At 54.7% G+C, this 12,166-nt stretch overlaps 1 protein-coding gene across 2 annotated transcripts in view; it reads left to right on the forward strand.

The window, feature by feature from the left end:
* Nucleotides 1–2,013: 2,013 nt before the first annotated feature.
* Nucleotides 2,014–12,166, forward strand: part of ANO7 (anoctamin 7) — a 28,104-nt gene continuing 17,951 nt past the window's right edge. Inside the window, exons 1-6 of one of the 2 annotated variants that reach the window (XM_019711668.2) lie at nt 2,014–2,222; nt 3,305–3,416; nt 4,394–4,451; nt 8,140–8,282; nt 10,943–11,050; nt 11,624–11,760. In XM_019711668.2, the coding sequence (XP_019567227.2) occupies nt 2,185–2,222; nt 3,305–3,416; nt 4,394–4,451; nt 8,140–8,282; nt 10,943–11,050; nt 11,624–11,760 (596 nt within the window). In that variant the 5' untranslated portion in view covers nt 2,014–2,184. The remainder of the gene's footprint in view (nt 2,223–3,304; nt 3,417–4,393; nt 4,452–8,139; nt 8,283–10,942; nt 11,051–11,623; nt 11,761–12,166) is intronic. The other variant, XM_074316489.1, reaches the window with a different exon arrangement.

Genomic DNA, 12,166 nt, shown 5'->3' on the forward strand with positions numbered 1-12,166 from the left:
TAGGGAAAAACAAACCAGAACCTCCAAGCAAAGAGGACACGGGGCAAAGGCTGAAGGGGGCGCTGCGGGTGGGCGGGCAGAGCAGGCAGGCGGAGTTGAATGCTCCCAGGTGGGAGGGGACAGGACAGCGCCAGCGCTGGAAGTGACACTATCAGAATGGGTCACAAATTGAAATCCAGCATCTGTTCCTTAAAAAAAAAAAAAAGAAAAAAATTATACAAAGCTTGAAGGTTAGGGGAAAGGTGTGCCAAATCCAGCACAATCCCAATCAAAATTCCATTTGGTTCTCTGAGAAACTCATTAAACTTGAACATTTATATGAAAGTAAAAAGACCCACATTGAACCCTGAAACTTTGAGAAAGTCAGTCAGCTTTGGAAAAACATGAAGGCAGGAGATTTCCTGCCAGATTCTGCAAGCTACAGACCCACAGTGAGGCCAGTCAGCCCAGCAGGCAGAGCAGGGGCCAGGTGGCAGCTGAAGTTCTCCCGACCGACCGACCGACCGACCCACCGTGGACGTGGACGTGGACACAGACGCAGACGCATCTCACTGCTCCCTGCAGGGCTGACCACAGGACGGCAAACCACAGTGTGAAAGGCAGAACAGAAGCTATGTGTGAGCTAGGAGTGGAGCAGAGCTTAAAACCCCGAAGCACAACACAGGACGAGGTGGAGTTGAGCTTGTTGACATAAAAGTGAAAATTCCTGTAAAACTGAGCACCTTGAATGGACACCCCCCCCCCCCATAGCAGACAGCAAGTGTGGGCAGTGTTCAAAACTGACCAGTGCCTAATATTTAGATGTAAAAAACTCCCACAAGTCACAGAAGATAGGAACCAGGACAGACACAGGCGCAGGTGGTCAGAGAAGCCAGCGAGCGGCCGCCACTGAAAGCGTAGGCGGGACCAGGGGGCATCACAGGTCATGGAAGTTAGGCCGTCAGGAAGCTCCGGGGGCGGTGGGGGCCGGAGGTGCTGGAGTGTCCGTGGTAGAGTCCCTTCCTGTCTGGCCCTTCGCACCTGAGCTCAACGGGAAACACGGTGCCTGAGCCACATAAAGTGCATGTGCAGGTTGGAGCTCGCTTTCTCTCTCTCTCTCTCCTTTCTTTTTTCTTAACTTTTTAAAACTGCAAAAGTAATACAACTTGAAAAACTTTCAAACCATAAGACATTGCAGAGAGAAAAAATTGAAAAGTACCCAGCACGTCTTCACATACGTGTCCTCCACCCATGCGTCCCCTCCAGCAGCCCCGTGGGGTCCGGCTGGGGCCGCCCTCTGCCCTCCTGCCTCCCACTCCTCCAGGGCCCTGAGCACTTCCCCAGTCCTGTCCTCACACAGGAATCCACTTCAGGATCCGTGTGGGGAGAGTTTGACCCCAGGCAGACACCTCAGTGCAGCTGCCCTCAGGCCCAGGCTGGCTCTGCGCGGCAGGAGGGAGAAAGCCTGGCCCGCAGGGGCTGGGCTCACTGTCCAAGGACTTCCTGGGAGGGTGTGGGGGTCAGGCAGATGAGGGCACCGAGCAGAGCTGCCGTGCCTGGGGGCTGCAAGCGTGTGTGAATGGGCCCCAGGAGACAGGCCCAGAGCCACTGGGAGGAGGGCTGGGACCCCTCCCTGCAGTGAGCAGGGCTGTACCCCTTTCACGGAAGGGCCCTGAGCTGATGAGATATGCCTGAGGCCACCCGCAGGAAGTGTTAGAACCAGGTCTGCCACCTGGGTCCCCAGATGTGTTCGCTGGCACACCCCCAGTGGGGATGACGGAGCCCACACCTGTGGCCATCCAGCGAGTCCCGCCTGTCCCCACCTCCCCACAGTGGAGCAGATATGGGCCCTGAAGCCCTTCAGCAAAATAAGGGGAGAGAGATGAGCGCGTGGTTAGCTGGGGAGGACAGTGGCATTGGCATGAGGGCTGTGTGAAGGCTCTAGGAAAACGCTGGGCCTCTGTTTGCAGACTGAGCTCACACCCCCTTTCCAAACAAAGGCAGATCCTGTTCCAGGAGCCGGAGGCCTTGCCCTGGCCACTGTGCCAGGCGCCTCTCCTGCCGGCCCGTCTGCCGGGCGCGGCGAGGACTTGCAAGCCGTCACCGCCTGCACAGAGTCACCAGCACAAGGTCCCTCCTAGGTCTCTGCCCGCAGGACTGACCCACACTCGGCTGCCAGACCAAGCTGGAGCTGGGAGTTTGGCCATGACCTCGGAGGCCTGTTCCGGTAGCCTCTGTGCCAGGTAGGGACCGTTCTGCATTACATGGGCATGGGGAGGGGGGGAAGAGGATGCCAGGGGGCTGGTGGCACCCCAGCCCAGCAGAGCTCCATGTAGGCAGACGCTCCAGGGCTCGCCCTGGTGTCCTGAGACTGCGCACAGTGCCTGCTCCAGGCCCAAGGCAATGACAAGACCAAGTGCTCAGCGAGCTTTGGGCAGAGCACCCCACCTGTGCAGCAGCTTACCTCTGGGTCTCTGTGGCTGGGCCCCCACCTACCCACCACAGCAGGGACTCCTGCTGCCCTCCAGGGATACCCCACGACCCACACTGCTCTGGGGTTTCCCAGCCCTGGCCCAGGGACCATGTCACGATGTCATGAATGCTGGCTCCGGGCATCTGGAAGCTGGCAGAGGTCAGGAGGTGTGGGCTGCCATCCTGCCTGTCCAGACCTCAGGTGATGTGGAGTAGATGAACTGCCCCTGTGCTCGCTCCACCCTCCCAGCCTCCCAGCAATGTGGCCCTGGTGACATCCCTTAGGGCCACATTGGTTCTGCTGGATTAAGCCACCGGCCCCAGCTCAAATCAACCCCTTTCTGGCCACAGGTGTCCTCTCACCCTCTCTTTGCCGACCCTTCAACTGGGACAGTGGCAATCGTCCTTCTCACAGAGGGATGCAGAGGCCAGGGGGGAGGACACAGGGTCAGCATGGCCAGGCCAGCCTCCCACCAGGCCCAAGACTCCCAGGAGGAGCCAGGCCCGTCTGGATCTGTTAAAGGAAACAGCCTGGCCCCTGCAGGAAAGCAGAAGGAAGGCGCAGCTGTACTCCAAGGCCCCCGCCGACCTCCTCAGGCTGCCGCCCACACAGAGCGCGGGGATGAGGGCACTCAGGACAGAGGGACGGACGGGTGGCTCCCTCACCCTAGTCCCCTCCTGGGGCCAGAGGCCCAGTCTGGGGGGTCTTGCATAGCTCGGCCTGGTCCTGCCCGAGGTGCCAAGTCCCTGGCCTCCCCTGTGAGGTGGGCGTGCAGCAGGCTGTGCGAGGGGGTTTGGGGACCGGGTCTCACGTCCCCTCTCTACCCGTCCCCACCTGTCCTGGTGGGTGCAGGAGCGGGATGCTGCGGAGGCGGGTTCTGGACGAGGACACTGCCGTCCTGATCGACATGGCCCCCAGGCCAGAGAAGGGGGACTCCTATGGGAGCACAGCCAGACCCTCAGAGGTAACTCTCCACACTGTCCCTGGCCTGGGGGACAGAGGGCCCTCGGGGCAGCCCCTCCCCGGGCTCCAGGCCCCTAGTCTATGGTGGATTAACGGGGGTCCCTGAGCCCCCACCCCCGAGATGGACACAGGGACCAGGAGACGAAGGCCATGCACCTGCCCCGAGACTTCGGGGGCAGGCAATGCCCCCGTGACGTGATTTCCCACCTGCATTTCCCACGACCCCGAACCCTCAGCGGTTGCATGTCCCACCTGTGCCCTCCAGCTGCCTGGTGACAAGAAGAGGGAGGTGTCTGTAACATTCGTTCAGGTCACTGCCCGCCTCACTGGCCCCGGGATGTACAGAAACCCCTGGGGACAGTGAGGCAGAGGCAGGGGCATGGCCAGATCCTGCCAGCAGGGAGGGAGGAAAGGGGGATGCAGGGCTCCCGCTCCTGTCCCCAGGGGCCACACACACCCCGAGTGAGGCTGTCCCAGGCAGGGTCCTCTTCCCCGTCCTCCTGGACCCTGTGTCTGCCTCGAGGGGGCTGCCCGCCCCACCCGACAGCTGAGAGTGGGCACAACACAGCTGTGACGAGCCTCCGGGGTGTGGGGGGCACAAGGTCTCACTCTCCTGGAGCAGGATCCCACCCTCTGGACGCCATCACTACCTCTGGCCCGTCCACAGGGCCACTTAGGGGCCAGTGCGGCTCCCCTCTAGCCCCGGAGGCCCACAGGCGTGGTGGGCACCCCTGGGTACAGGCCATGCTGCCCGCAAGCCTTGCCCACAGCCCTGGCCAGCTACTCACAGGCCGGTGAAGGCCCTCGGGAAGGCCGCAGGGGCACAGGACTGCCCCACCCCTGCATGTGCCTGTGAGCCCCCTGCCCACACCCAACAGCTGTGTCTTCCTTGACTCATCCTTCCGTGTCCCTGGGTGGTCTAGGGCAGGGTGGGGCAGGATGGGAGCAGGTCCTCACAGTCAGATGCTTTCCTTCCAGCCGGGTGGACACCAGGCGGCCGCCTGCAGGGCGGGGACCCCTGCCAATCCCCGGATCGGTGAGCCCCTCCCAGTATCTGCCAGCTGTGCCTGTGTTGGTCGTGGGGGTGGGTACACAGATGGGGCACCACAGGTGGCAGCAGGAGGACAGCAGGCCTCTGTAACCAGGCTGCCCCTCCCTCACCCAACACTGTCTCCTGAGCCAGCTCTGGGGCCAATCGCTGTGCTGGGAAATGGGGTGAAGGCCTCAGGGTGAGCAGAACACAGCCTGGGGTGACAGCAGGAAAGGGGGTGCCCTGCTGATGGGGTGGAGCTGGAGAGGGCTCTGGAGGGCAGAGAGGGCCCCCACTTCCCCCCTGCTCTGGCCTCAGGAAGCTCAGAGTCGTCTCAGACTTATCTCTTGTACCCCACACCCTTTCTACTTTCAAAATCGATCAGATCCACTTCTCACCCCACCCTCAGTGTTCCTTTCTGCCCCAAGCCCCCATCGTCTCCCCAGAGGAATCACGCACCTGGGCTCACAGCGCCCACCTGCCTGACCGTGCTGTCCAGACAGCACCAGAAACACCCTTACAGGAAGCAGACTCCCTAAGCTCACACCCATTAGGATGGCTGCTCTTTAATCAACGACAACAACAAAAAGAGAAAACAGAAGTGTGGGTGAGGAGGCGAGGAAATTCCCACGTGCGTTGCTGGGGGATGTGAAAAGATGCAGCCGATATGGAGAACAGCATGGCGGTTCCTCAAAAAATTAAACACAGAGTGACCATGTGGCCCAGTGACCCCACTTCTGGGGCTACACCCAAAGGAAGTGATGACCAGCATTTAGGTTGTTTCTGCTGGGGGCTGTTGTGGATAATGCTCAGTGAACACTCATGTGCACAGTTTGGCGTGGACGTAAGTGTGAGTGTGTCTCGGGTGTACACCTTTGAGTGGAATTGCTAGGTCATATGGTGACTAAATGTTTAACATTTTGAGGAACTGCCACACTGTTTTCCAAAGTGACTGCACTATTTTACAAACCACCAGCAATGTGCAAGGGTTCCAATTTATCCACATCCTGGTCAACACTTGTTATTGTCTGTCTTTTCATTGTAGCCGTCCTGATGGGTAAGGTGGCATCTCATTGTGGTTTGATTGCAGTTTCCTAATGACTAAGGCTATTGAGCATCTTTTCATGAGCTTGTTAGCCATTCGTGTATCTTCTTTAGAGAAATGTCTATTCAAAATCCTTGCCCATTTTAAAAATGTATTATTTGTTTTTTTATTGTTAAGTTGTAAAAGTTCTTTATACACTCTGGACACAAGTAAGTTTCTTATCAGATGTATGATTTGCAAATATATTCTTTTCTTCCATTCTCTGGGTTGCCTTTTCACTTTCCTGATGGTGTCCTATGAAGCATGAGTTTTTAATGTTGATGAAGTCCGTCTTATCAATCTCTTTACTTGCTATGCCTTTGGTGTCATACCTCAGAAATCACTGCCTAAACCCAGTCATGAAGTTTTACAACTCTGCTTTCTCCTCAGAGTCTTACCATTTTAATTCTTATCCTTAGTTCTGTGATTTTTATCTGATGATCTTAACTCTACTTCAGTTAATTCTTCCATATAGTACGAAGCAGGAGTCCAAGTTCATTCCTTGACATGTGGCTATCCACTTCTCCCAGCACCATTTGCTGAAATCACTGTTCTTTTCCTATTAAATTGTGTTGGCCTCTTTGTAAAAAAAAAACTGACCATAAGTATATGGGTTTATGTTCAGAATCTCAAATATATTCCATTGATCAATATGCCTATCATTGTGCTGGTATCACACTTCTTGACTATTCTAACTTTGTAGTAAGTTTTGAAATAAAAAAGCATGAGTCTTACAACTTTGTTTTTCTTTTTCAACACTGTTTGGCTATTCTGTGTCTCATGTATTTCTGCATGAACTTTAAACTTGTCAATTTCTGCAAAGGAAGGCAGCTGGGATTTTGATGGGGATTAAATCTATAGATCACTTTACTATCTAGACCAGGGGTGTCCAAACTGCGGCCCGCAATCCATTTTTAATTGGCCCGCAGCAAATTTCAAAAATATATTTAGTTTACTTAAATAAACCAGGTGACAGAATACGTACTTCACCTCGAGTGAGTGGCCCGGCTGTTTGTGTATTTTACCGCATATGGCCCTTGGTGAAAAACGTTGAAAAAAGTTTGAACACCCTGAGTCTTCTTCACACGGGATTCATGCACAAAGGATGTCTTTGCTCTTCAATTTATTTCCACATTTGGTAGTTTTCAATGTATATTTCTTGCACATTTTTTGTTGTTGTTGTTCAATTTGTTCTTTTTTTTTTTTTTTGATGCGGTTGTAAATGGAATTTATTTTTCCGTTTCATTGTTCATTGCTAGTGTATAGAAATGCAATTGATTTTTGTACATTGAGCTTGTATCTAGCAACCGTGCCAAGCCTGTTACTAGTTCTAATAGTTTTTATAGTGAATTCCTTTGGGTTTTCTACATACAAGATGGTGTCATCTGTAAATAGCTTTACTTTTACATTTGCCTACTTATTTCTCCTTTGTGGTATGTTCATTCCTTCTTGCACATCTGCACTTCCATCTGAGAGTATTTCCTTCAGCCTAACAAGCTTCCTTCAGTGTTTCCTGTAGAGCAGACGTGCTGGGACCACATCTCTCAGATTTTGTTTGTTGAGTAGGCCTTGCTTTATCCTTCATCTCTAAAGAACATTTCTGCTGGATAAAGAGTTCTAGTGTGTCGCATTTCCCCCAGCACTTTAAAGATGCTGTTCTATTGTCTCTTTTTTTTTTTTTTTTAAGATTTTATTGGGGAAGGGGACAGGACTTTATTGGGGAACAGTGTGCACTTCCAGGACTTTTCTCCAAGTCAAGTTGTCCTTTCAATCTTAGTTGTGGAGGCCGCAGCTCAGTTCCAGGTCCAGTTGCTACTGCTAGTTGCAGGGGGCACAGCCCACCATCCCTGCGGGAGTTGAACCGGCAACCTTGTGGTTGAGAGGACGCACTCCAACCTACTGAGCCATCCGGGAGCTCAGCTCAAGGTGCCGTGTTCAATTTTTAGTCGCAGGGAGCGCTGCCCACCATCCCTTGCGGGACTCGAGGAATCAAACCGGCAGCCTTGTGGTTGAGAGCCCACTGGCCCATGTGGGAATCGAACCAGCAGCCTTCGGAGTTAGGAGCACGGAGCTCTAACCGCCTGAGCCACCGGGCCGGCCCCCTGTTCTATTGTCTCTTGATTTCCATAGTTTCTGTTGAGAAATCTGGTATCTGTATTATTATTATTATTATTATTATTATTATTGTTCCATGAAAAATGAGCTTTTTTTTCTCTTACCACTATTACGATTTCTCTTTCTCGTTAGTGCACAGCAAAGATGTGCTGTCCATGATTTTCCTCGGTATAATTTCTTTATCTTGCTTGGGGACCACTGAGCTTTTTGAATCTTTGGGTTGATTTCTTTCATTAGATTTGGAAGTTCTTGACCATTTTTCTTCAAAGACTGCTTCTTTCCCACTCTCTCCTCCTGGTTCTCAAATGACAGTGTGCTGGTCCCTTTGACCATGCCCACACCCTGACTGTGCAGAGGAGTAGGCCATGTCCAAGTGCTTGGCTCCAACTTCCCACCTAGAACCTGGGTGTCTGGCTGGAATGCTGGCAGCTCCTCCCTGGGCTGGCATCCCTGAGTTAGACCATCCTCCCTACCTCTGTCCCTGTTGGTTCCCAGCAGACTTTGTCCTTGTTTGGGAGGAAGACCTGACGCTGGCTCGCCAGCAGGACAATGCCAGCCGAGACAAGACAGACTTACACAGGGCCTGGAGGGAGACCTTTCTGGATAACCTTCGTGTGGCTGGGTTGCACGTAGACCAGGTACGTGGGGTTGGTTTTGGGCAGGGCGCTAGTCTCTGTATCTGCTCTGTAACCTATGACCTTGCCCCACAAGGCCTGAAAGCAGGACACCCAGAGACCTGGAACAAATCAAGCCCAGGGTTCTGCTGGATGCCGCACCCCTAAGTAAAATATCAAGCCCGTCTTAGCCACCAAGCTTACTCATAGAAGCCAGAGCCCTTTAGATTCACCTGAAATTCAGAAGCCGTCCTCTCCAGTCATCTGTCCCACCTCCAACATTAACGCTTTTGTCTAGGTGTAACATTTGTAATTGGAACTCGTGTGCTTATAGAATCTAACAGCTAAAACATCTACATGTATCATGTCAGTTGTAATAGTTGGTCCCACTTCAAATGCTTTAAGCAGCAGCAGGGAACATGCGGAAGCAGAAAGAGCTGTGTGGATGTCGGGTGTGCAGTGAGGCAGGAGGGCAGTCGGTGGGCTTGGAGTAGTGGGGGATGGGGCCCAGAGCCCAGCTCTGGCTCCCTCTTGCCCTGCCCCCATCCCCTGGTCCCTCTACAGTCTCCTGCATTCTCTGCCCTCCGCTCCATCCCCCTTCCTCTATCTAGGAGAAGGCAGTGCCGACAGGTGCCCCCACCCCAGAGTAATCTACCCTGGGTTTTTATGTTACTCACATTCTCGTGTGTCTTTATCATCTGATCACCAATTTTCTGTTGCCAAACAATGCAGCGCGGTTTTGTCTGAACTTGATGGAATGGAGTCATGCTCAGCGTGATTCTCTCTGACATCACGCTGTGCTGTTGGTGCCACTGCCACTGGGCCGTTGTCCCTGCATAGGGAGCGCCACTGTGTGACTCCGCTATGATTTACTGACCCACTCTGTGGAGGGACGCTTGACCTGCTCCCAGTTTGGGGCAGATTCTCGAGTGCATTGTGTCCCTGTGCCCCCGTGCAGAATTTCTCCTGCAAGCAGAGCTGCTGGCCCAGCTGTGTGTGTGGCCCCAACGTCTTCCCGAGTGGTGGTCTCCATGTACCCATGGCCAGCTGTGCAGGGCCCCCGTGCTCTGTGTCTTCTCAACATTTGGCTTTGTCTGACTTAAATTTTTGCCCATCTGGGTGGTGTGTGTGGTAAAGTCTCACTGTCGTTTCAATTCAATTTACATTTTCCTGGATTCCTAAAGAGGTTGAGCATTTTTTGCATGTTTATGCGCTAGTTATGTTTCCAGTACCGCGAATTGCCTTTTCCCGTCTTTCGCTCTTTTTTCTGCAGGGTTGTTTACCTTTTTCTTATCACTGCATGGGCGCTCATGTGTTCTGGACACTAACTCTTTGTTGGGTGCATGTGGCAAGCATTGTCCTGCAGTCCAGCTGGCCCTTCACCGTCACTGCGGTGTCCTAGTTGGTTTTAGTCAGTGTGGACTCTCGCCCACCTTTTGTGCCTGTCACTTCCCATCCACCTTCGTGTTCGCACATTTCCCGCTTGTTGTATGGGGTGCACAGCTGCTTCCACTCGCTACTCACCTTACCTCATGCCGAGGCCACCGCTTGCCGCCCTCCCTTCCAGAGCTGCCCTGGTGTTGGTGAACACATATACGATGGGACTGGTGACAAGAGTTTGGCCTGCTCGTCAGTCTGGTGGCTAGGGGTGAAAAGACACCCCGTCTTATGGGAAAAGCTTATGGGACAGTGTGGCTCATAGGAATGGCCACATGAGTTTTCAAAACCTTCCTCCAGAATTAGGTGGCTTACCTTTCAGTGGGGGCACAGAGGGACAACTTGCAGGGGCAACACGGGGGCTTCCCTGACACATTGCCCGAAGTGCCTTCAAACTGCAGTCTACATGACAGTTCCAGCTCTCAGCACACATGACAACCGCCTGGGGACGCCTGCAGCACTGATGCTGGGCCTGCCCCCGGGCGTCTCTTCCACTTGGCCCGAATGGGGCCTGGGAATTGCCATTTGGGGAACCCCAGATGGCGCTGATGTGGCAAGGGACAAGAACCTCTGGATTCAAGAGGAGGCCTTCGGGAAACAGGAGTATATTCAGTAGAGACACTTGACCATGGAACTAAAAGTCCCCATCTTGGGGCTCCAGGAGTGTGCGTGGACACACCTGTCATGTGTCCACACACACACACACCCATGTGGACACAGTGATGCCCCCATATATTCACACACATGTGTGCACCCTGCCATGTGCACATACATAACATACATACACCCCCAGAGTTTGTCACAGGGCCAATCATTCCACATCTGAAAACCAAAAGTCGAATGTATTGCCTTTGGAGCAGCGCTGAGCACAGCAAGGCTCTGCCACAGGCTGTGGAGACAGCTTTGGGGGCCCTGGAGTGTGGTCCCCACCAGCCCCGCAGCCTAGTATCCTCTGTGGGCCTCTGATTGGCTGATGTCCAAACTGCCGAGTGGGCTTCCTGAGGCACCGACACAGAAGCAAGCTGTCACTTACCACCCAGGTTTAAGCCCAGAGCTGGTCAGTGGTCACCATGGCTTCAGAAACATCTGCCTTTCCCAGAATTGTGCACACGCACAGTTGTGGGCACACACACACACACACACACACATTCATGCACATGTGTGTAAACATGAACACATCTGCAAATGTGCACACATGTACACACGCATACACCTGCAGGCTCTCATGAGCCCCTGGGTCCCCACAGCGTGATGTCCAGAACGAGGACAGCGCAGTGCATTACGTCCTCCTCAGTGCCCCCTGGGCTGTGCTCTGCTACTACGCAGAAGACCTGCGCCTGAAGCTGCCCCTGCAGGTACGGGGTGTGTGGGGTACAGGGATGGCCGGGCCCCAGGCCAGGGTTACTCATCACTGCACCCCATATGCTGGGTGCAGCTTCCAGTGCTGACAACCCTGGGGCTCCCCGCTTGGTGTCCTCGAGAGCCCCTCCCACCAACTATCACACTGAACCCCATAGGGGGTGGGGTGATGGCACCGCCCCCCATGGCAGGCTCAGCGGAAGTGGGGAAGGGGACAGTGTGTGCTGCAGCCATGGCTCTGAGCTGGCCACCTGGGTCCCTGCAGGCCCAGACCCCCAGTGGGACGCCCACTGAGGGCCAGCACTGCAGGTGGGGAAGGGGCAGCCCCAGGCTGGGGGACACAAGGTGGAGGGGACAGCAGGTGACCTCAGGATGACACGCCTGCGCAGTCTTGTCACCTACAGACTCCCTATCCTCTTGTCCCTTCCCGACCTGCAGCCTCTGGGCCTCATGCTGACCAGCTGAGCAGCCCTGGGTGCTGCCTTGTTGCCCAGTTTCCAAACCCGCGAGCTCCACCCTGTGTGGCATCTGTCGCTCGGGTGGGAGGAACCCCTGACTGTTCCTTCCAGGAGTTGCCCAACCAGGCCTCCAACTGGTCAGCCGGCTTGCTGCAGTGGCTGGGTGTCCCCAACATCCTGCTGGAAGACGTGCCCGACGTGCCGCCTGAGTACTACTCCTGCCAATTCAAAGTGAGCAAGCTGTCACGGTGAGAGCTTCACACGGTGCTGGCTGTCCCCAAACCTTCTCCTTCCCTGGTGCTTCTCAACTGGGGAACGTGAGTTGCAGGTGGGCAAGCTTTAGCGCATGTCCCCATCGGTCAGGCTAGGCAGGGCTTGCTGCGGGACAAATGTCCCCGCAACCTCAGTAGCTGCACACACAGGCCATTTCCTGTGTGTGTGGGCCCATGGTGGGTGGCAGGGTCCCTGCTCGTCACGGTCTCCCAGACCCAGGCATCTGGAAGCCCTCTCCCATCCCAGCTCTCCCCAGCTGCCGAGGCCAAAGATGGACGTGGTCGGTCCACGCTGGCTCCTGGAAGCGTCTCTCCCAGGGGCACGTGTCACACACTACGCCCAACCTGCAGACTTGGGGCTTGTCCAGGCACGGTGGGGACC

Source organism: Rhinolophus sinicus, linkage group LG01 (assembly GCF_036562045.2).
Source record: "Rhinolophus sinicus isolate RSC01 linkage group LG01, ASM3656204v1, whole genome shotgun sequence".
Taxonomy (NCBI): Eukaryota; Metazoa; Chordata; class Mammalia; order Chiroptera; family Rhinolophidae; genus Rhinolophus; species Rhinolophus sinicus.